The sequence below is a fragment of the Equus asinus genome, chromosome 4, assembly GCF_041296235.1.
Source record: "Equus asinus isolate D_3611 breed Donkey chromosome 4, EquAss-T2T_v2, whole genome shotgun sequence".
Taxonomy (NCBI): Eukaryota; Metazoa; Chordata; class Mammalia; order Perissodactyla; family Equidae; genus Equus; species Equus asinus.
Window position 1 is genome coordinate 91,778,802 of NC_091793.1, and position 24,425 is coordinate 91,803,226.

Genomic DNA, 24,425 nt, shown 5'->3' on the forward strand with positions numbered 1-24,425 from the left:
GCAATGTGGAATGTTACAGCTTTATGGGTTGAACTGTTTCCCAGAAAAAGGTGTGTCGAAGTCCTGACCCCTGGAACCCAAGAATGTGACCTTACAGTATTTGGAAATAGGGTTTTTGTAATCAGTTACAATTAGGGCCTGCCCTAATCCAATGACTGGTGTCCCGTCCTAAGAAGAGAAAACAGAGGAGATAGAAGACCCACAAGGAGAATGCCATGTGATGATGGAAGTGGAGATGAGAGAGATGCATCCACAAGACAAGGAATGGCAACCACCAGAAGTTAGGAGAGAGGCATGAAAGAGACTTCCTTTCAGAGCGCTCCAGAAAGATGCCTGGATTCTGGACTCTTGCCCTCCAGAACTTTGAGAGAATAGGTTTCTGTTGTTTTAAGCCACTCAATTGTAGTATTTTATTTTGGAAGCCCTAGGAAATCAGTATGGGGTAAACTATTAGGCTTCTGATATCTGAGCAGGAAAAAGGGCTGAGCTCTCAGCTTCAGAATACAGATTTCCACTTAACCCCTTCTTTCCAGCATGACAGTCTTTGCTCACCTTTTGGCTCGTCAGGGAAGCGAGGCGATGAGTATAGGGGGAGGGGTGTTCATCATATTATTGGAACTTTCTATATGTATGAATTTTTTTATAATAAAAAGCTAAATTAATAAATATCCTCAGAGAAATGAGGGATATTGTATCTGTATAACAAAAACTGGCTACCATAATATCAGATCAGAGGACTAAAAAGAGCTGTTAGAAATGAAAAATAGGTTACCAGAAATTTTAAAATACGATAGGATTAGAAGATAAAGTTGAGGAAATTTCCCTGAAACTGGAACAGAGAGAGAGAGAGAGAGAAAATAGGAGAGAAGAGATATGAAAATTAGAGGATAAATTTAGGAGGTCCTAATTCTAGTAGGCATACCATAAGGAAATAACATAGCAAATAGAGAAAAGGAAAATGTCAAATCAATAAAATTTCCTCAAACTGAAAAACATGTTTCCAGATTGAGCTCTCGTCACTACTACCACTGTTACAAAGCATACTATAATACAATAAATGAAAAAAAATAACAAAGCATCATTGTTTTGGTGGGTTTAAAATGTGTTCTCAAATTCTTTGACACTTCTCCCATCAAATGGTGGAATCTAGTGGTTTGCCTTGAACCCGTAAATTTTGGCAAAAGTGACACTGTGTGACTCTTGAAGCTGAGTCACAAAAGACAATATGTCACAAAGAGCTTCTACCTGGCTCTCTCTTGGGATGCTCACCATTGTTAGTCAGCCAGCATGCTGTGGGGGGCGCAAGTAGCCCCACAGGTGTAGGTGTTATAGACCTGGCTCAGGTTGTAGAGGGCAGCCATGGAGAGGAGTGAGCGGGCCTTCAGATGATTCCAGTTGCCAGCCCTCCTTCCAGCTGCCCCTGCTGATGCCAAGAGGAGCAGGGACAAGCTATCATGCTTTTGCCTTCTCTGTTTTCAATTTATTTTTGCATATATTGCAAGAAAAAAAGTGAATGGAACAAGAGGCACTTTGGAAAGGATTTTCGTCTGTTTAGAAAAAGAGAATGAGTGATCTCATAGAAAGACCTGGAATATTCACTACTTTGCTCCATTGGCCTCTGTACCTAGTCTTGGGTCCCTGTACAATGACTTATTTGAAGAGCTTTTAAGATAGTACAGTCAACTTGTCATTTTTCCAAGAATTGATGTTTTAATTTCTGGATTTTTCTAGGCCTCATCATGGTTTTTGTTTTAATCCATCTGCCACTTTAGTATTTTTTAGTATCTCCTTAGAATGTAAATTCTTTTTTTTTTTTTCCTTTAAGTTGCTTCACTTTGAGGTCATTAGGGTTTTCATTTGGGTTTGTAAAGATATTGATTTAACCCTTGAGTGACCTAGGCAAATTGATGAAGTAAGCAGTTTGTTTCTCTCTATGTTCTTCCCAAATTATAATTTTAAAAACACGTTCAACCACAAATTACTTGGCTCCTACCTGCACCTTGGATATAAGCAAAACTTGGTCTAAACTCTAGTTCTAAGAATGTGCTATTTCTGAGGAAAGTTAACCTCACCTTGGAGAGTTGTGCTGACTTCCTGGGTGAATGGCTGAGGAAGCCAGCCGTGACTCTCTCTGGCAGGAAGACTGGACTATCAACGCATCCATTCTTCCCATTGCTCACAGGACGGCTGCACATCTCCTTCGCCTAAGAAACATCACAAAAATTATCTAAAACTTGGAAATAAGAGAAGAGGGTGGGCAGCCCACACTTGCAGTGCCACATGGGACAAAGCCACCCAAAGATTATCTAGGGAAATGTACCTAGTTGCACTTAGGTTTTGTTATTGATTAAAGATCCTATGTTAACTTGTAAATTTTTGTCCGGTAGAAATAACAATAATTTCTGTCAGTGGAAGAGATAGCCCTTAAGTTTATAGTTTCTGCACCAGTTTTGTGCGCAGCAATCTCATTCCAGTATTTCTTTTTAAATTGCACGTGCGCACACGTGCACTCACACACACATGCACACACACATGCTCCCACTTCTCAAATGCTTTTTGGGTTACTTTTCATATCTTATTTCTTCCTTTTAACTAATGAGTTGAATAAGATCTTTGACACATATAAATTTTATGGCTGCACTGGAGTTGTTTTTTAAACTTTTGAGAATTATACTTTAGCAGGAACCTGCAATGACTCAACCAAAGAGAGCCTCAATGAGCTACTGTGAGAAGGCCAAGGCCCTCGGGTTTGTTGGGTACAACAAGGATTCTATGAACTGAACCTCCTCTTCCTCCTAAGGGGCTTCAGGGAAAGAGTGGTATTAAAGAGAGAGATACAGAAGAATTCCATAGGGGTCATGTCATTTAAAAGGCTAAATCTTAAAGTACTTCCATATGTGGGACCAAGAATTGATAAAGTGAAATTTTCAACTTCGCATACTAACTCACTAGTGAGCCACCTGATCCTTTAGTAGGGAATTATTGGGAATTACTATTTATGTGGTGGCCCTATCCATATTCACCCCCCAACACACACCCATTGTGGGGGCTCTAGAGGAGACAAGGCTAGAGGGCTACTCCCACCCCCACCCCATGTTGATAGCTAGAGACACACCTCGCTGTCATTAAGCAGTGTAGAAACCCATGAACTGGCAATAGCAGAGAAGACCCACAAGTACACAAGACTTTTAAACTAAGTTCCCTGGTTGTCATCAAAGTTAGCAAGGATGAGATGAACTGTCACACCTGGGATCCCTGGAGATGTGGAAGTGGCACAAGGAGAGCTGGCAGCGCACACAGCCCAGTCTTTGACGATCTCATAAGGCTTCCTCTTCACCCTCTCCCACTTCCAAAAGCCTCACATGTAACCCTTCCTGGTGCACACTTCCTGGAAAATGGGGTCTGTGCCCTCACTTCTACAGACTCTTCCACAGAAGTAGCAATAGCTCCTGGCAGGTTCCCCTAAAAATCTGGCAAGTAACTTTTTCTTTATTTCATAAAATCTTATAAAGCTCCATGGAGTTGAGGTAGAAGTTTTATTGCAAAGACAGAAAAAGCCATTGAGATGGAAAGGCAAGAAGCAAGTGGAGGAAGAAGTGAGCTCAGCCAGCGAGACAGACAGGAGGATCGTGAGAATATAGGAATCAGAGGACACGGGCATGAAAAGGCACTGGGCCTGCCAGTCAGGAGCTCTGGGCCTTTGATGAGCATTTCCCAGTCCCGGAGGCCACCTGTGTACCCCTGAGAGGCACCCACAGCACCCAGTCCTGTGGCCCAGCCCTTCCTACTCAATGCGTAGTGATCCCTTATTGTTATCTACTCCAGGGAACAGAAACATTTGTAGCACTTCCCATGGGGGATCCTTATGTGGAGACTTCATGTAGTTTCTTCTCCTCTACTTTCTTCTTTTTAAATTTTTAAATAAATGTTAGTATAGGGGTTGCAAGTAGAAAAGATCCTTCTTTTACATTTTCTTCATGTTTCTTAATATCAAAAGAAAATGATGTTAGCTGTAGGAGGGAGGTCATCCTTTTAAACTGATTGGAAGGAGAGAAAGGTGACAGAAGGTGCTAGTTTGAGGAGGACACACTTCACGTCTATTTACCTTGTTTGGCCTTTGTGGAGAAGAGGTGTACAGCTGCCATCTCTTTCAGATGATTTAGCCCATCTCCAAAGTACCATCAGGTAGGTTGCAAATATGGTTTATAGGTTGGAAAGGTGATTTATAAAATTACCTGCAGTGAACAACTGAACGCACATGTTCTTAATTTGCTCTTAGCTTTTAGCTTTCAGAGCTACCACTTTCTTTCAGGGTTCTTCGTTATGATTGTTGCTTTTGAGGCATGGCAATCCCCAATCCCACCACCAATGTGCATGCGCACACACACACTGTAGAGCCACTCACTCCAGGGCTATGGTGAAGTACTCTGGCAACAGCCCACCCTCAGCTTAGTGTTCTTAGCACACTCCTATAAACCGGTCTTGCATACAAGTCATGGGAATAACATGTAAATACGTATGTTTAGGTGCTTTGATTCAAAGCACTTCTCACCTCTATTGTCTCATTAAATCCTTATAACCACCCTGTGGTGTATGCACTGTCACTAGCACCCTTTTATAGGGGAAGAAATTAAAGTTTAGAGATGTTAAATTCATTGCCCGAGTTCAAGGTGGGAGAGTTAAAGGCTTGAACTAAGACTTCTTTACTTATTTTTAGTTTTATTATTTATATAGAGTTAGATACATATTATTACTTATGATTTATTCTTATTTTATTCAAGTGGTTATAATCTCTCTCTATTATTATTTTAGTGTTCAAATTGTCCTAGATTTGGCCAGCGGTAGCCCCTTTAAGCTGTCTGCTGTGTCCTTTTGACATGTCCCTCTTATTCTTTGAGCTTTCCTGTAATTTCTATCACAACAGGATGTTCCAGGCTCATCTTGTACTTTCCGTGCCCCATCCCAGGAATCAGCCATTTCTCTAAGAAGCCATGGGCAATTTTGTGCAGAATGGAATTTAGAAACCAAGATCTGGTGCTAGGTGTGCTCACTGGACTGGGAGGTGACTGCTTCTAGGCACTCTCAGTGAACAGAACTAGGGCAAAAAGTCTGTATCTATATTGATATGTATATCTGTATCTATAGCTATATATAAAGACAAACATACAACCATAGATATATACCATATATATATATATATATATATACACGCGCACACACACACACACATCATTTCTGTATCTAAATTTTAAAATGAGTTAATATTGACACCTCGAATTCTATTTAATTTCCTCAGGATCCATTCTGTTCTTTCCTCTTTCCATATTTGTAACTCCCATCCCCAACAGTGAGAAACCTAGAAAATAAGTAAATATATTGTGGTTAATGTTTTCTGTCCCTCAGAGATCGCTGTCCTTTTTTGTCTGTTGTTCAGTATCTTGCAAATCATTGTTTCATACAGATATTGTCCATTTTTTGGTTGTTTTCAGTGGGAGGGTAAATTCAGTCTCTGTTTTTCCATCTTAGCTGAAAGCAGAGATCTACTAATGCTTTTTTGATGAGTTTTAAATGTCTTGCTATGAATACTTTCTACACCGCATCTTATATGATAAAGTAAGTTTGGTGTTTAATCTCTCAAGCATACCTTCTGAAACCTCGCAGATTCCCTTGTTAACGCTCTCATATTTCATATTTACTTGTTAGATTATTTGATCAATGACTTTGTCCCTCACTAGACTGAAAGCTCAATGAGACATGGCATCAGCTATATTTTTGTTTTGCTCATCACAGTCTTTCCAGCTTGTAGTACGTATGTTTTGTTCAGTGGATATTTAGTAAATGAATGAATTTGCTCTGTCAGCAAAACTCACTGCTATTCTTTTAACACAGATTTCCAGGAAACTTCCAGATTTGATAATTCTCTGTACTCTCACGGTGTCAGTCCCAGGACACCTCTACATTTGCCTGGTTTACAAGTCATGGAGAATATGGGCAAAGGGGCACTTTTGTGTTAGACTTGGAAGAGTGCCTTATGTCTCTCCACCAAAGAGGAAGGACTGGTTGCTGGGTCCAGGCAGCTGGACCCCAGGAGCCTGTGACATTCAAGAATCTCCCAGTGGGACAACCAGACCTGGTACAGATCTTTGCAGCAATTGGCCAAAATTGACTTGGTCATTGACTGCCAGCTCCCCTAACTTTGCCACCCTCAACTCAGGACCAACCAGAGAAAGCCAGATATACTCCTCTGACCAATCACATAGGATGTGCTGATTCTAGTTAGCTCACCTCTAGCTTCTCCACGACAACTTCCAACTAGAGCACACCTGAAACCTTTCTCTTTTTTTTTTAGCTATAAAACTTTACCACTCCTCTGCCTGTGCTGAGCCTCTGCCAAATGCAAGTGATGGTGGCTGACTTTCTTACTATAGCGAGCTCTGAATAAATAGCTTCTGTTCTCATCTGGGTCCCTTTCATTTATTTCCACAGGTATTTATGAAGTTTTTAGAGCCTAGGCTGGGATTTCAAGCCAAGTCTTGAAAAGAAGGGACTGGTTGGAATGGGCAGGGTTTATGACATAATGCTTCTGGAAGGTACAGTGAGGTGAGAGTCTTGAAGTACTCACTTGATGAGAAGTTGTCAGCCTTGAAATGCAAGCAGTTTAATAGGCTCATAGTCTTATTTTCCAGGAGCAGATATTCCTTGGAGCTAAGAGATAGGCTATCTTTGTTTGGTGTCAGTAATAATTAACATAGGGAGAGAAAAGTATGCCTGGTCCGAGAATTGGTTAACACAAGGACGGGGAATTATGTCGCTTTCAATTCTTGGGATTGATGAGGAAGAAAAATTATTGTTAAGTACATCCTTGATTTTTTTTCTCTTTACCCAACCTAGACAACATGGTCAGGCACTTGAATGATGTCCTCGCTGGCATAAATAACTTCCTTAGTTACTGTTCTGTTGTACTAACCCACAGAGTGCAAAACCAGGATTAATCCTACAATTTTTGAGGATATTGCTTCTCATCTCTTGTTCCAACAACTATCTGTTGGTGGTTGATATGAGGAGCAGTGAACTCAGAAGGATGCTGAGGCCAAGTGAGGGCTCAGAAGGAACATGCACTTGATTGATTCCCAGTGTCTGCTAGTTGGGGTGGAGGAGCACAAGTGGAGAGTGGTGAAGGTTTAAACTTTATACTTAAGTCTCAAAAATTTATATCTCGATTGAGGTTTGGACCTGCATATCTAACTACTGGGTAAATTTACCTGAATGTTCTACAACCACCTCAATCTGCACATATCTAATATGAAATTATAGCTGCTCTCCTTCACCAGAGCTTTGCTAATTGATGCATTAGATTGGCCTCCTGATCCTTGGCAGCACAGTGTTCCAGGCAGCCATTACCATGGTTCAGAATAGTGCTCAATTCAAGATAAACCTTCTTTGCCATCTGGCTAAGGAAATTTACTCTGATTATGGAATATGGACATCTGCAATGGGGATAAGCAAAGTTGATGGGATGATGGAAACCCAATCTCTAGAAGTCTTAGCTACTTCACTTTTCTTGGCCCTGGGGACAGAAGTAACATCAGAGGCAAAAATTCAACTAGTACTTAATTATCTCAGGCATAGCGTTAGAAATTGGGAAAAATAAAGATAATGAAACTTTTAGACCCTTTTGAATTTATTCTTTGCAATATCCTATTTAGCTTACATTTTTGTGCCCATCTCCCTCGACTTCCTCTCCTTAACTTCCAATATTTTCATTGTCAGATGGTCATTAGGAGACAACCCTATTTACGTGAAGAATTACAGTGTCCATGTAGGATGGTATCTGTGTTTATACAAAAAGTGCTCCCTGACAGAAACAAGGTATAAAACTGATTAATGTCTTAAAGTAACCAAGGGGTCTCTGCCGGCAGCCAGGATTACTGTTTCCTAGTAGAAAAACAGGTAGAGAAAATTGAGTTCTTATAATAAATTCCGTAACAGCAGCTTAGTTGCAAATGATTTTTTAAAAGTCACTTGACTGTGCAAACTGGTTTGAGCAGAAATATTTTAATGATGTTTCAAGAGCTTAATGTCAACCATCAGTGTCCAATAAATGAAAATTACTTTTAGTGATACATCTGGAAATATGATGGTTTTTTGAGCCAAAATCTCTCGAGCTTTGCATAAAATCTGGATTTTTATTTTTACTGTGTGCCTGTTATATAAACTTTTGATATTTGTTATAGACGAAAAGAAGATGAATTAGACACTACTCGGGATGTTGAAAAATGAGTAAAATGTTAAGGCATGTTAAATTTATTGTTTGCTCATGGAGAGAAAGAAAGTGAATAATTTATTTAAGGGAAACAGTTTCACTTAAAGAAAGGGCAATATTTTAATAAGCAGAAAGGGGAAAGGGAATATATTTTGAAAGAGGAGCAACTTCACTGGAATGAAAAATGTAATGTGCCAAAGTAGCTGCTTTGAAGGAGAAAACACTCAGCTGAATGGAAAATTTTGTTACACTCCTGTAAGATCCCAACTTCATCTTCATTCTTATCTGTTTATTCATTTCACTAATATTAATTGAGTACCCACTCTATGCTCTGGCATTGTAAGAGGCATTGACGATGTTTCAGTTAACAAGCACAGTTTCTTCTTTCATGACAATGACGTTTAGTGGGATTTTCATGCACTCATTATGTTAGGTAAAAGGAGCCTTAGCTCTCCGTGATGGGAAACTTGAAATAATACTGGCTTAAACAATTGCCTCATGTAAATATAGATCATCCAGACCTCAAATTTTCGCTCCATCATCAAGAAAACCCTCGAGCCCTTTTATCTTGCTGCTCTGCCATTCCTAACCAGTGTGTGCATTTAGCTTGAGTCTGTTTTCTTTCACTTAGCATTATGTACCACAATGCATTGTGCTAAGTGAAATAATGTTTGTATTAACAGTCCATTCCTTTTCATTATTTAGTAGTATTCCCTTCCATGAATGTACTGCAATTTGTTTATCTATTCTCCAGTTGAGGGACCTTTGGGTTGTTTTCAAGATCTTAGCAATAAAATTTCTATAAATATTTGTTTACAGGTTTTTGTGTGAACATAGGTGTTCCATTTCATTTGGGTAAATATTTCGAGTGGGAATATTGGGTCAAATGGTTAAGTGTATATTGAAATTTATAAAAGCTGTAAAACTGTTTTTAGAGTGGCTATACCATTTTGCAGTTCCACCAGCAATGTATGAGAGTTCCAGTTGCTCTGCATCCTCATCAGCATTTGGTATTATCAGATTTTTTTCAGTCATTTTATTAAGTGTATGGTAGTATCTTATTGTGGTTTTAATTAGCATTTCACTAATGGCTAATGATATAGAGCATCTTTTCATGTGCCCTTTGTCATCTTTAGATCTTCTTTGATAAAGTATCTGTTCAAATCTTTTGCTCATTTAAAAAATTTGGTTGTTTGCTTTCATATTGTTGAGTTTTGAGAGTTCTTTATACATATTGGCTACAAGTCCTGTGTTAGATACACGATTTGCAAATATTTTCTCCCAGTCTATGTTTATCTTTTCATTCTCTCAACAGTGTTTGCAGAGCAAACATTTTTAATTTTGATAAAGTCCAACTTATTTACTCTTTTATGGATTTTGCTTTGTATCTTTTAGCTTCGTATCTTTAAATTGGATTTTTATATGTTAAAAGCCAAATTTATAAAAAAGCAAAGAATTCCTCCTAGCGACAATAGATTATCTACAAATAGCACATTAGTTGTACCTTCTAAATGTGACATTAAACAAGAAAAAATTAGGTAATTTATGGTGGAAGAACCAAGTTAGAATTATGAAAGATGAGACAAGGATTTAATGACATTAATCTTTAAAACATAGAACTAAAGTCTTTAGATTTTGTACAATAGCAGCATGTAAATACATGAAATAAAATACTTCGTGGGAGTTTCAAATACTCATCTATTCATCCAATTATTTATTTTAAAAATTTTACTGAGCACCTACTATGAACCAGTCACCATATTCTAGAGGGAGGTACATGGATGAATATGATGGGAGACAGAACTTTGGGTAAATAAATCAACAGATTGTAACACCATGTATTGAGAACTATAGTTGGCGTATGTTCAAAGTAAACCTTGCTTCTTTTTGCACATGTAGTGGTTTCATCACACTTAGCTCAGTTTGCAATCATTTATTTGTGTGACTTGATTTAATGTCTGTCTCTCTCATGGTGTGCTCCAGGAACATAAATATGATATATGTTTTCTTCATTGTGGCTGGCACATAATAGGAGTTGGATTAATGGTCGTTGAATAAATAAAGTGCTTGCTATTGGAGTAGAGAGAAGAGGAGTTGCTAAGCCTGCCCCTGTCAGTTTTGAAGACTTCATAAAAAAGGTAATATTTGAAGTAAGTCTTGAAGCAAGGGGAGGAACTTGCTGTTAGGGGTGGGGGTAGGGCTGGTGACGAAGAGAAGGGCAGCATTCCAGCACTGTACACTCTTAGCCATGGACATGTGAAGTCACATAACATGTGTGGGAAGGACAAAAAGTTGCAGTGGGGCAGGATCATCCTGCCTAGGGAAGTGTCGGGGCAGGAGATGAGGCCAACGTGGAAGCCTGGGGTCAGGCTGGGAGGGAAAGGCCTTGCCAGCCAGGCTAGGTCTGAACTTCATAGCAATGGAGTTACAGTGACTGAAGGATTTTAAGCTTTTAAGGGACATGATCACTTTTGTCATTCTTAAAGAGAGATCGCAGCATGGTGGCTGACTGATTAGTAGAGCAGTTAAGGCTGTTGCTGATGCCTGGGTAAGAGATGATAAGGGTGTGGCAGCAGCAGTAGACATGTTGAGGAGGGACTGACCTGAAAGCTATTCTAGGAGACAGAATTTATGTGACTTGGTGATTGATAAGATTCGGAGGGTAAAGAAGGAGTATTTAATATTTTAGCTCTTCTGATGCCTGAAGAGTATTGTATGTTGGGAGTTAACGTATTTAAAAATTTTTTTCTTGATCAATATGTATTACATGTTCTCTAGAAAATACATAAAGCATAAAGAAGGAAACAAAAAATCATCTATAATCCTAGCACACAGAGATAAACACTGCTGAAATTCGGAGTGCATATCTTTCTATCCTTGTTTTAAAATACATTTTGGAAAAGAGATCCCAAGGGTTCTATCTCCACCCGGAACTCAGAGCCTCATGAACTGCGTTAATATATTGAACTGCATTTTGAACCCAAATCATAAGTTTTAACTAAACTATGAGCTGAGGCAATTAAAAAAAAAAATCAAGTGAACTAGGAACACGGATGGGAACTTCAGAAGGAGGAATTTCTTCCCTGGAGACGGGATAAGTGGCAGCGCTGACACTTATTAATAAGTACCAGACTCTAACTCTCAGAGGTAGCCTGCCCAGTCCCTGAGGGGCATTTCCAGGTTCAGTTTGATTAATTCCTGTTCAATTCATTCAACATGCTGAGCCCTGCAGGAAGACAGCACCACAAGGAGCGCCTCCCGTGTTCCAAGGTTCTAAAGGAGCGCTGATTATTTTTGCCCACTTGAACCTGGAGCTTGTGTAAACCTGTGTACATAAACGAAGTAAGAAAAAACTTGCTGAGGTTCAGGAGGTGTTAGTCAAAAATATGTTGTCGGAGGCCCTTCCAAACAGAGAGAATGGGAAGGAAGTTAAAAAAAGAAAAATAATAAGGATGCTTTTATGTTGAAAGGGGGTAAGGAAGAGCAGAGGCAGGAAGACTCAGAGGGGGCTTGCCTGAAAAGAAGCTCGAAGAATAGAAAGTCCAAGGAGGAGAGAGAGGGGCCTCAAGGATGAACAAACAGAGCCACTGGGGCAGACGGTCCTCGAGCGGGTAGCCCTGCAGATCAGGTGCGGGCGCAGGCGGGGCTGCGGAGGCGAGCTCCCGGCTCCCGCGCTCACCCGCCGAGTTCCTCCTCCAGACCTCCCCGGGGACCTTTCCTGGTCAACCCGCTCCTGGCCAGCGCCGGCGGGGCTCCGAGGGGAGGCGGGTGGGGGCGTGCTTCTCTAACACTCTGAGGCTCCGGATTGATACAAGTCCAGGAGAGTCACACATGATTTACAATAAGGAAGAGAAAATCAATACCTCTTGAGAGGTTGGGGGGCGGGGGGCTTCACTGGGGGGGAGGGTATGGTAGAGGGTGGGAGAATTATGTCCACTAAAACCCACACCGGATTCCCACTTTCTCACGGAGATCTGCCTCCCAGACTCTCTCCCCTGCTCCATCGTCTGGCCCGCAGTCTGGGTCTTCTACTGCAAACGTCCAGTGGTCCAGGTCTGCCCTGGGTTCGGAGCTCGCCCTGCTCTTCAGCTACTGTTCCTAAGTGCAGCGAGCTTCGCGCGGCCATAGGGGTGGCGGGGAGTAAGATCTGACCGGGGCCATTCCACACTGCCAGGCTTTCCATCCCTCTGCTGCTAGCCAAGGTGAGGCGAGCGGCTCAGGGGGTCGCTAGCAGGAAGGAATCGTTGCAACCTGAGCAAACACTGCTCGTTTTGAACGCTCACTGGGAACGAGCTTCAAGGGCAGGTCTCAAATCCTCCCTGTTCCGCCCGCCGGACTCGGCTGACTCACCCCGCCGGCCAGAGCGCGGGCCCAGGCGCCCCACCTAAGGCCAGGCGGTCCGCTCCAGCGGGCCAGAGTTTGCAGACTTGGCGCTCAGGCCGACTCTCCCGGAGTTGGGTCTTGCGCGCCGGGCCAATGAGCGCGCCCGGCGGAGGGCTCGGCTCCCCCCGCGCGCGCTGATTGGTCCGCGGCCCGCGAGGCCGGGCTGGCCGGCCGCGGCTGCGGGCGGTGGCGAGTGCCCGGCGCGGGTGGGAGTGGCGCGCGCGCCCCTCGCCGCCCCCCTCCCCTCCCGCCGCGTCCTCTCCCTCCCTCCGCCCTCCCGGCGCTCCCTCGCTCCCTCCCCGCACTCCCCGGCTCCGGCGCGCGCTGGCGGGGCTCCGCATTGCACACTCTGGGGGCGCCGCAGTGTTCGTGGGATGGGGCAGCGGGCTGCCGCTGGCGGCCGGAATCCGCGTGCAGCCCGGGTGAGTAGAGGCGGGCTTCCCGGGAGAGCACAAAAGGAGACCCGGTTGGTGCCAGCAGCCCGAACTGATGCGGGGCCTGGGCCAACCGGGCAGTGGGCTGAGTCCTTGGAACTACCCAGTGTTTGGACAGCCCCCCGGGGGGAGCGGAGCTGGGGTCCTCGCCTCCGCATCCCGCTCCGGTGTTCTGCCTCCGAGTAGGCAGCCAGCACTGCGCGCAGCGTGGGCAGGTCCAGAGGGGCGTGTGTGTGCGTGTGTGTAGCGCTGGCGCTCAGGGGGTGGGATGGAAATTGTCTGGAGCTGCCAAGTTCAGCGCTGGAGGAGTCTTTCCCAAGAGTAATTCAGCACCTTCCCAGGGCCAAGCGTGCGTCCACCAGGAACTCCAGCCTGAGGGAGTTCCCGGGCGGGGAGTGGCGGCGCCCCACATGTTGCTGCGGGGCAGGCGCGGGGCGGGTGGCGGCCGTGGCCTGGCTGCGCCCACCCGGAGCCGGTGCCCCAGGTGCGGTGAGCGGGGGCGCCTCCAGCCATTGCGAGAAGGCGCCAGGCCCACTGACCACCCACCTGGGCGCCTCGGCGAGGGGGCCGTCCGTCCACCCAGCCAGGGCTTCGCCTGGGCTTGACTGGGCGACTGCTTTTCTCTCTGCTAACAGCAGTTCGGTTGATTTACATTTGGATAAACAGTCAATTTCAGCCTAAAACTCTCTATTTGTGGGTCTGACTCACTCTGACCCCCACCACAGTCTCACCAGCTCTCCGCCCCTCCCCACCCCCGCCCGCAGTATCGACCCTACTCCTCTCTGCGCGGTTCAAAACTTGGTGGTTGAACGTGATTGCATCCGGCGTGGTCCCTGGCATCTTAAGTGTCATAGTCATTTGCCATTTCCTAGGGGACTATAGGACTTGTTATAATTTGAGGGGGGCGGGGGCGGGGGACTTTGGTAGCAATCTACTGGTGGAATAGCACTGGCCTCCCAGAGCGTATGACAAAAAGAATGTTAAGCTTCTCTTCTCCCTCTGGTAACCTACCTAAGGTGTGACCTCCAAAATTCAGTTTTCTTTGTGGGAGGCTAGGGAGCTTAGATTCTCCAGGGGGAAGCTTATTTCTTGTTAAATTGACTTACGTGGCATACACTGTGTTCTGCTCTGCTCTGGCCAGCCATTGCAGATGCCGTGATGTTATTAGAGCAGTTCTCTTAAAGCCATTACATTTTCTGTCGAGTGAGAGGACTCGAGGAAGCTGCTTAAAATTTTGAAGCTGCACCTTATTTCTCTAGAAGGCATTAATGGTTACTGTATATGTGCTCACGTGTATCAAGTTTGCAAAAGATATTTGTGCAATCGCCCATGAAATGGCTCAAAGCACATTTATGTTAAACCCATTTAAATGTAAAACATCTATCTGTTTTCAATTTTAGTTACCACCTTGACCAAAGGCACCAGACTGAGACAGGACTTGAAAGAGGCTTCCTTGTTTAAACAGAGGTTTTATAGAACTCCAGTACTGAGAGCACACAGTAAGCTTTCTGAGCTTGTAGGCACGCAAAGGCTGTTAAAAATTGTGAATTGGTTTCTCAGGGTAAAAATATCAGAAATGCTTCCAGACCAAAAAGGTAGATAAGATTCATGGGCTTATATTTTGAAGCTGTTGACAGTCTTTGTAAGATGAATGTTTATATCACAGAATGCATAAATGGGGCTGATAACAGGCAAATAATGCCAAGTAAAAAACCATACCATATATTGCATCATGCTGTTCAGTTTACAGGGCACATTAAACTGCTGTTAAATCTGTTATTAAAGTGTCTGTGAGGAAGTCAGATTTTTATCACCCCCATTTTACAGATGGAGTAACTGAAGCTTTCAGAAATTAAGTGAGTTTTCCAAGGTGAATAACAGAGTTCAAGTTTTTTTCCCAGTTTTTCCCTCCCTTGCTGCCTCCTCCCTCCCTCCCTTCATTCCTTCTTGCTGGGCTACATTCTTTGGTGTTTTCCTACTTCTAATTTCTGCACTCTTTTTACTATCAACCCATGGCTTCAGGACCATTCTGTACCAATCCCGAAAGGCTTTGCTCTCTACCAAGTATCACTTAGCTCCCACTAAGGTGTGGGCTGATAAAGATTTAAGGAGAAAGCTAATAATGGTTTTAAGGAACTACCCTTTTCAAAGGGGTATATTATTTTTATTAATGAGTTGTTAAATGTACAAGCAATCGAAACCCTAAAGAATGAGGTCCTAATGGTAGTGTTTCAGGAAAGTCAAGTGACTAATAATGGCAGAGATGTTTGAAACATCGTGAGTCTCCCACTTTATGAGCAGAAACTCCTCATAAAGTCTGTAGACAATTACAACGAAGCCCTAATAAATGATTATTTCATTAGTGCCATTCTTATTTTAAAAAGAATTGGCAAAACAGATTACTTAAATAAACCCAGAACCACTCTGGAAAAAAAAATACCCACTTATCAAAAGTCCTGAAATCCTTGTTAGCTTGTTTACAAATGCAACAGAAGACAGTGATTAAAGAGAAATCATGTTTTTACCTGTATTGCTAGCAATAAGGAGTTTACAGGTATCTGCCTATCTGATTATTAAAAATCCATCATTTGCACATCTGTTTTTGGAAAATTATTGTTCATAGTGTTTATTTGTGACGTTGCATAATATTTATTAAGATAGAGTTAATTTTATTTGCATTAAATAGGTAGTATTGAGTTTACTAGTAATAAATCTTGGTTAAGTCTGTGGGCTTTGGGTTCAAGTTCTGGCTTCACATACCCTGTGAGGCTTCAGAAAGTGATTGTACCTCTCTGTGCTTTGGTTTCCTTATGTGTGAAGCATGGGTAATAATGATACCTACCTCATGCAGTGTTTCAATTTATCCATGCAACCATATTTAGTAAGCACCTACTATGTGCCAGTACTGCTCTAGGTGCTAGGGATACATGGACAAACTCCTTGCCAGTGCAGTTTATCTAAGAGTTAATGACATGTTGCATGTAAAGTGCTTAGCATAGAACATGACCCCTAGTAAATGCCCCATGATTGTTGGCTGTTGGTATCATACATTCATTCAGAGAATGTTCACTAAGTGCCTAGCAGAAGCAATGTGGATTGGAGCATATAATGATACATATTTCAATGATAGGTATTTCAGTTCAGTTAAATATTCCAGTGGGAGGGGGAACTCCAAGGAAAGACATCAAGTACACAATCAGTTCTCTAAAAGAGACTTCAGTGCAGATGTGTTACGGAAAAAAAATGGAAGGAAATACTTAAAAAATCAAATTACCCATAAGAAAGTGGGGAGTATTTCCCACTTATGGCAACTTATGATGAGAAAAAGAAAGATCTTGTATTCAAGCTCTTTGAAACACTAAATATATAGCAAAAAAATAAAGGGAAGAAAAAGAATGCTTACTTAGATACATGTAGTGGAAAAGGAATATTTGAATTTAATATTTGAATATTAAATTGAGCCCATGAAGGGTGACAGATCCCAGGCACACTGAAAATGAGATAAAAAGTGAATATGAAAAAAATCTTTGCAATGGATTCCCAGAACAATACTGAAAGATTCTTAAATACTGTGAAATGAGAATTGTGGAAGCACTTGGCTTACCTTATACCAAATATATACTCAGAGATACAAAGAGAACATAGTGTAAATGAATTCTTTGCTTCTGCTTTTGCCATGTATTATTCCTACACCCAGGCTTTCTCAAGAAATAAACACGTTGGAGATAATAGATCAGGAAATGGCCAGTGTGCAGGATATTCCAGACCTAATCAACAGACTAGATACTAAATTCCTAAGACCAGATGGCCATTACCCCAGTGTGTTGAAGAACCTTTGTCTGTAAGTGACAGCTCTCTGGGGCGTTGGCTGGCAGCCTTGGGGGGCTTCTGTCAAGGGAAGGGTTTCAGGGAGGACCCTGGAGCCATCAAACCAGATCCAGGTCCCAGTGGACAAGTGGGTGATTATTATTCAAAGCAAACACAGTTTAAAGCAAATACAATTTATTTTGTAGAAAGGGGCAATAGTATATTAGAGTTAAAGAAGGAAGTATGTGTGTGGCTACAGTGTTGTAGAAAATGTGTTATTTTTAAACTTTCAAAAAGCCTGACCAGGTTTCAAATCCCAGTTCCCTCCCTATTTATGAACTTTTTGTTTGGCCAAGGAACAAAGAGTGGAGATAAATAGATGTTTCTCTGAGTGGACAAAGAGGCTCTTTGGGCAAGTAGTTTGAGGATGGTTTTATTTAAACTTTTATAAATGTTTACAGATGGTATGCAGTTCTTACGGGTAAGTAAAAACCAAGCTGATAAAGTTGAACCACAGGAATAACTTAAAAGACAACCTAAATGGGAAGAAAAATAACAGAAGATTAAAGTCAAAATGGAAGATTAAAGATAAGTGTCCTTGGGAAAAGCAATCCCAAGCACATTTATAGGAGATGGTTTTAAATTCTCTTCTCATCAGCAGTCAACATAGCTGGATAATATTCTCTCGGTTTGGATCCCGGGTGTGGACATGGCACTGCTTGTCAAGCCATGCTGTGATAGGTGTCCCGCATATAAAGTAAAGGAAGATGGGCACGGATGTTAGCGCAGGGCCAGTCTTCCTCAGCAAAAAGAGGAGGATTGGCAGCAGTTAGCTCAGGGCTAATCTTCCTCAAAAAAAAAAGTAGGACATAAAATTATATATTAGTGTGATGCCGTTTTAAAAAAGTGTAGTTGTCAGGGCCATCCCGTGGCTGAGTGGTTAAGTTGGTGTGCTCCGCTTCTGGGCCCAGGGTTTCTCTGGTTCGAATCCTGGGCATGGACGTGGCACCGCTTGTCAGGCCGTGCTGAGGCGGCATCTCACATAGCACAACCAGAGGGACCTACAGCTAGAATATACAACTATGTACTAGGGGGATTTGGGAAGAATAAAAAAAAAAAAAAAAGAACAATATTGGCAACAGATGTTAGTTCAGGTGCCAATCTTTAAGAAAAAAATGTAAAAAAACGTGTAGTTGAGTAAGCTTATATAAATCCTCTCTACCTACCTGTTCATCCATCTATATAGAAAGGAATGAATCAACATATTGACAGTGACTGTCTCTGGGTGTTATGGGATTGCAAATGGTTTTATTGTCTTTTACTTCAATATTTCACAAATTTCCTACAATGAGCATGTATTGCTCTTATAAAAAAGCTGTTATGAAAATAAGATGTATTATAACCTTAGATTTCATATAGTCTTACTCTGAGAAAGGCTCTTTTGATTGTCATTTCTATGTCTTCTGCAATTCTGTAGTTGAAAATTTTGCCTTCTTTTCACCCCTGAAGTCCTTCTTTGTAAAAGGCAGCATATTTAAATACTTTTTTTGTATTTGGTCTTAGGGAAAAATGTGGCTGAAGATGAACGCTGGTGCTTTCTTTAGTGAGAACTGGGAAATGGAAAGGGATTCCATTTTTGCAATAACTATCAGGATATGAAGAAGCAAGTTAATGGAAGCACTGCTGAGTCCTTCCTAGTGTGTAAGCCCCGTGAGGACAGGGACCAAGTCTCTTTCTTTTCTTTTTGGCTCCACAATGCTTGCCTTGGTGTCTGGCACATAGCAGTCTCCCAGTACATACTGTTGAATGTTTTGAATGGAATGAAAGGGCTGAAAGCTCCTACAGAGTCTCAGAAATTGAAATAAGAAGAGATCCTAGGGCCCATTTTGTCCTTGAGGTTGTATGATTCACTGAAGTCTTAGCTATGATCTGTAAGTCATCCTGAGATTCCTTGTTGCATATAACCCCTGGGCTGCAAAAGTGGTATGTGTTGGTCATCTAGGATCCTCTGGCTTATTCTTGACTTTTGACCCAGGTCCTGCCGCTTGCTTCCCTCTCTTATTTCATTTTGTTCCTGTGTTTTTAGACTGGAGTTTTGTTTCTTTCCTTGGCTCTGGACTTTATCTTTCTCTCGGGTCTGGGCTTGAATTCACCACCTTCCTTTCCTGCTTTAGACCCCAGTGCATATGATCCCAGTGAGCTCTGGCCCTTCCTGATAAGCTAGAATCTTTGCAAGATAAAAATATATACCCAAACTATTAAATATTAACAATTGACTATTAGCACCAGATCCCTAGAAGAAACCTAGGAATCCTTGTATGTTGTTTTCCAACATCAGCTTAATAAGGTACTTATGCAGTAGTATACTTGGTATTGTCAGAAAGAATCTTAGCAGAAGGATGGATGATTTTATCTTGTTATTATGTAAAATTTGGTGTATATGTGACTGCATGCAACTCTTATTCCTCAAAAAAGACAGACGTGAAGGACCCAGATAGGAGCCCTCAAATGATTAAATCAAGCCTTAGGATTGTGGATGAGGATTTGGGGGAGGTGGCCATTATCTGATGACAGAATATAAAGTTTTCTAGTTTGGAAAAATAAAAGCTCAAGTGATAGGACCGTTGTCTGTCCATTATGAAGGTTACTGCAGAGCCTACTAAAGGATCTTCTTGGATTCAGCTGCTCTAACTCCAAGACTACCATTGGTCACCTGTGGCACCCGTGTAACCAGAAGGCTATAGGACAGGAACCACTGCTTGCCATCCTTTGTAGGAGTCCTTGTAGCAGTCCACATAGCACAGCTCAGGTGTGAGGAGGTGAGATCCACACTGATAGGTGCGGGAGCCATCCTGGCTTAGAAGCCTCATGCCCCCAGAAGCTGATATCTCTTGTGACAACTCCACAGACAAGCTTCCAGGATCCCATAAGGGATGTACCCAGTTTCCAGAATCAGAACCCTCCGAGAAGCCCTGAGTATGAGGTCCCTATCAGGTAATTTTAGTTTTCTCTCAATCTACCAATTAAGGATCATAGTTATAACTCGCAGCTAGTTACCGTTAACTAGTAACCTAGTTGACATTTTTACCCTTATCAGGTTGCTACAGAAGAAGAGCTAGGCAGATACCAGAAGTCAAATTTTCACGCACACAGTTACAAATAGAGTGAACTTGGATTATTTTTCATGAAAATAAAAAACTAGAACTAGAACTCATCTGTTGGTGTTTGAAAGCAAGGAGTTTTAGACAGAAAGTAGTAAGCTCAAAGACTATGTAATACCCCTGTCTCCTGTCCTGCATTCCCACCTGCTCATCCTTACTCTCTTTTTTGCCAAGAGGGGATGCAGGCTAAAATTAAAAATAGGTTCAAAAACATTTTGGTGTATACATGAATGATTACCATATAATGGGTTGTTAGGTGAAATGAAAGTATTGGGTGTGAATCTTCCGTGTTTTGATAGATCTTTTAGAAGCCATAGATGTAAGAAACCATAAACCCAGGATTATTCCCCTATCTCTGCCATTTTTTTTGAAATCATGATTGTTACTTGAATTATCAAAACAAGTATCTTTAAGCATTCTAAATGCTTAAAGAACAACACAGTTAATGTGTTTGAGTGGTGGGATTTGGGGTGAACATTTTCAAAAATGTATTTCTTAGTATTTTTATACCCTAAAAAGCAGGAGAAATAAACCTCACATTATTCTCGTCTCGCTTTTTTCCTTTTTAGTACCCAATAGTATAATAAATTAGCAAATGTGCACATTATTTAAGTTTCCATCAAGACATCTAGAAAAACTGGTTCCTTTATGCCATTAAAGCAATTTAGATAATGTATGCACTTACTTGCACTTATAAGAAGAGCATTTATTGCTCTCTGCTTTTTATTTGCAGGATTCTGCCTGTTTGTGAGGGAATATGTCAGTTTTCCATTGGCAGAGAGGCTGTGTGGAAGAAAGGATAGAGGCCTGGGCTCTCCCGTGTTGTAATCCTGGCCCCACCAGTTGCCAACTGTATGACCTTGGGCAAGTTATTTAGTTTCCTCCAGTTTAACTGGTTGCCATTAACTAGCTGGCTGACCTTTAGCAAGTTAGTCACCCACTGTCTGGGCTTCATTTGCTTCCACTATAAAATCAAGAGGCTGCACTAATTTAAATTCCCAGATGAGTAGGAACCAACATATATTTTTTGACATTTAAAACTACCCATTAAATGCTGATCTAATAAAATAGTTTTGAGCAACTGAAAGTGTGGCATAATGTTGGTATTTAGACCAAACTAAATTAAAAGACAGAGTTCTTGACTTCTAAGAGCATGAGATCCATAATAAATAATTGAAAAGATGGAGCACATCTCCCTGGAATCTTGCTGTGTAGATTTTCACTGTTCTTTGACTTGATTATCCATGTGGAATACATTTAATTTCTTAGAATTTTTCTGTCTTGAAGAGAGAAAAAATCAACTTTCAAGTGTTCTAAAAATATTACCACTTAAAAATACTGACTTGAATAGAGGTAATATTCTGCATTTACGTGGTGTCTTTCCGTACAAGATCAAAGGAAGGGTATTAGAAGTACATGGTTTTTCTTTTCTGTATAACTTCATAGAAGAATTTTCTTTTATGGAGTTCTTTTAATTCATATTCCCAATCACCCAGCCGAGTGAATTCACAGAAACTTTTGTAGGCGTTCTGACTCGTTCTTCGTCAGGAGTGTCCTTCCATCCATTATTTCCCAATTGATAATCCTTTTTATTCTTCAAGGCCTAGTTCAAATGCAGCCTCCCCAAGGAAGCCTTTTCTCCTGATTCCCTGGTCCATGTAAATTTTACTCTTTTTACTTATACCTGCATTTTGTACTGACATACTGTTTTTTACATCCTAGCTTATTGTTTACGTAATGTCTTATTTCTCTTGAATGCTAGCATGAGTGTATTGTCTTGCACAGAGTAAGCTCTCAATAAATATGTTGAATAGAATTACAACTTTCATAGAGAAAAAGCTGTAAAGATTGGGGAGAAGGGGGGAAAACCATAAAAGATTGGTTTACATGGAAGGGATAAGTTTTGTATATTATGACAACTGCTGCCTAATTTTAGTCTTTGGATGCCCACGAGGAACAAATAGATACCACACACTGTGACTATTATCCTCAGAGACACTTCTCTACTTTGGTTTCCTTAGGAATACCTTCTAGGTACTGAGAGTCTTTACGGAACAGACCCTAAGCCCCACATCACCATGACCTAGGACTTGGGAAAGTTACCTCTGCCATCTTCGCAGGTGGAAGTAAAAAGCTGGCTGCTTCACATTTTCATAGTAAGCTGTCCTGTGCTTTTAAAAGTGTATAGATAATTTCTATTAAAAAAAAGAGAAAAAGTTCAAAGAAGAAAATAATCATTCCCCTTTCTATCACTGATATTTAAGTATTCATATGTAATTTCTTTAGTACCTTGATAGTCTTCTTTTTCTCGAGTTTCCATGGTGACTACCTAGCTATGTATATAGCTCATTTCAGTGTGTTTGATACTTATCCTAATAGAATAAAATAGAGGACTATATATCAAACTTGCTGTATGTAGATAAAGATATACAAAGTCCTTCTGTGATATTGGAAAACTCTTTCAGGAGCCAAGTCCCATATGGCCCCCTTCTAGTAGAAGTGAATAACACATAGAAGTTAGGGCTGGTGCTTTTTAAACAGAGAACTAGACAAGGTTAGATCTGTTTAATCTCTAATAGCCAATGTTCTTCTTCCTGTTCCATTGTCATAGACTGGAATCACAGCCAGCTGAGTTAAAATGTTATTTTTTTATTGCAGTAAGATTGGTTTAGAACATATAAATTTCAGGTGTGCATCGTTACATTTTGATTTCTGTGTAGGTTACATCATGTTCTCCACCCAAAGACTAATTACCATCCACCACCACACACGTGTGCCTAATCACCCCTTTCGCCCTCCTCCCTGCCCCCTTCCCCTCTGGTAACCACCAATCCAATCTCTGTCTCTATGTGATTGTTTGTTGTGTTTTTATCTTTTACTTATGAGAGAAATCATGTGATATTTGACTTTCTCCCTCTGACTTGATTTGCTTAACATAATACCCTTAAGGTCCATCCATGTTGTCACAAATGGCCGGATTTCATCGTTTCTTATGGCTGAGTAGTATTCCATTGTGTATATGTACCACATCTTCTTTATCCATTTGTCCCTTGATGGGCACCTAGGTTGCTTCCAAGTCTTGGCTGTTGTGAATAATGCTGCAGTGAACATAGAGGTGCATGTATCTTTACGCATTCATGTTTTCGTGTTCTTTGGATAAATACCCAGCAGTGGAATAGCTGGATCATAGGGTATTTCTATTAATTTTTTGAGGAATCTCCATACTGTTTTCCATAGTGTCTGCACCAGTTTGCACTCCCACCAGCAGTGTATGAGAGTTCCGTTTTCTCCACATCCTCTCCAACAATCATTATTTCCTGTCTTGTTGCTTATAGCCATTGTGACTGGAGTAAGGTGCTATCTCGTTGTAGATTTGATTTGCATTTCCCTGATAGTTAGTGATGTTGAACATCTTTTCATGTGCCTGTTTGCCATCTGTATATCTTCTTTGGAGAAATGTCTGTTCAGATCTTTTGCCCAATCTTTAATTGGCTTGTTAGTTTTTTTGTTGTTGAAATGTATCAGTTCTTTATATATTTTGGATATTAACCCCTTATCAAATGTATGGTTTGCAAATATCTTCTCCCAGTTGTTAGGTTGTCTTTTTGTTTTGTTTATGGTTTCCTTTGCTGTGCAGAAGCTTTTTAGTTTGATGTAGTCCCATTTGTTCATTTTTTCTTTTGTTTCCCTTGCCCAGTCAGACGTGGTATTTGAAAATATGCTGCTAAGACCAACGTCGAAGAGTGTACTGCCTATGTTTTCATCTAGAAGTTTAATGGTTTCAGGTTTTACATTCAAGTCTTTACTCCATTTTGAGTTATTTTTTGTGTATCGTGTAAGATAACAGTCTACTTTCATTCTTTTGCATGTGGCTGTCCAGTTTTCCCAACACCGTTTGTTGAAGAGACTTTTCTTTCTCCGTTGTATGTTCTTGGCTTCTTTGTCAAAAGTTAGCTGTCTGTAGATGTGTGGGTTTATTTCTGGGCTCTTGATTCTGTTCTATTGACTTGTGTCTGTTTTTGTGTTAGTACCATGCTGTTTTGGTTACTATAGCTTTGTAGTATATTTTGAAATCAGAGAGTGTGATACCTCCAGCTTTGTTCTTTTTTCTCAGGATTCCTTTGGCTATTCGGGGTCTCTTGTTGTTCCATATAAATTTTAGGATTCTTTGTTCTATTTCTGTGAAAAACATTGTTGGAACTTTGATAGGGATTGCATTGAATCTGTAGATTGCTTTAGGAAGTATGGGCATTTTAACTATGTTAATTTCCAATCCAAGAGCATGGAATATCTTTCCATTTCTTTGTGTTGTCTTTGGTTTCTTTCAACAATGTTTTATAGTTTTCAGTGTACAGATCTTTCGCCTCTTTGGTTAAG

At 41.2% G+C, this 24,425-nt stretch overlaps 1 protein-coding gene across 8 annotated transcripts in view; it reads left to right on the forward strand.

Annotated features, from left to right (window-relative positions):
* Positions 1-12,805: 12,805 nt before the first annotated feature.
* LYPD6 (LY6/PLAUR domain containing 6) overlaps positions 12,806-24,425 on the forward strand; it is a 128,307-nt gene continuing 116,687 nt past the window's right edge. For 4 of the 8 annotated variants that reach the window (XR_011502805.1, XM_044768939.2, XM_070507706.1 and 1 more), the window contains exon 1: positions 12,806-13,068. Coding sequence is in view for 3 of the 8 variants with exons in the window: in XM_044768939.2 (XP_044624874.2) it covers positions 13,021-13,068 (48 nt within the window). In the remaining 5 variants the exon portion in view is untranslated. The remainder of the gene's footprint in view (positions 13,069-24,425) is intronic. The other 4 variants (XM_044768938.2, XM_070507705.1, XM_044768940.2 and 1 more) reach the window with 3 other exon arrangements.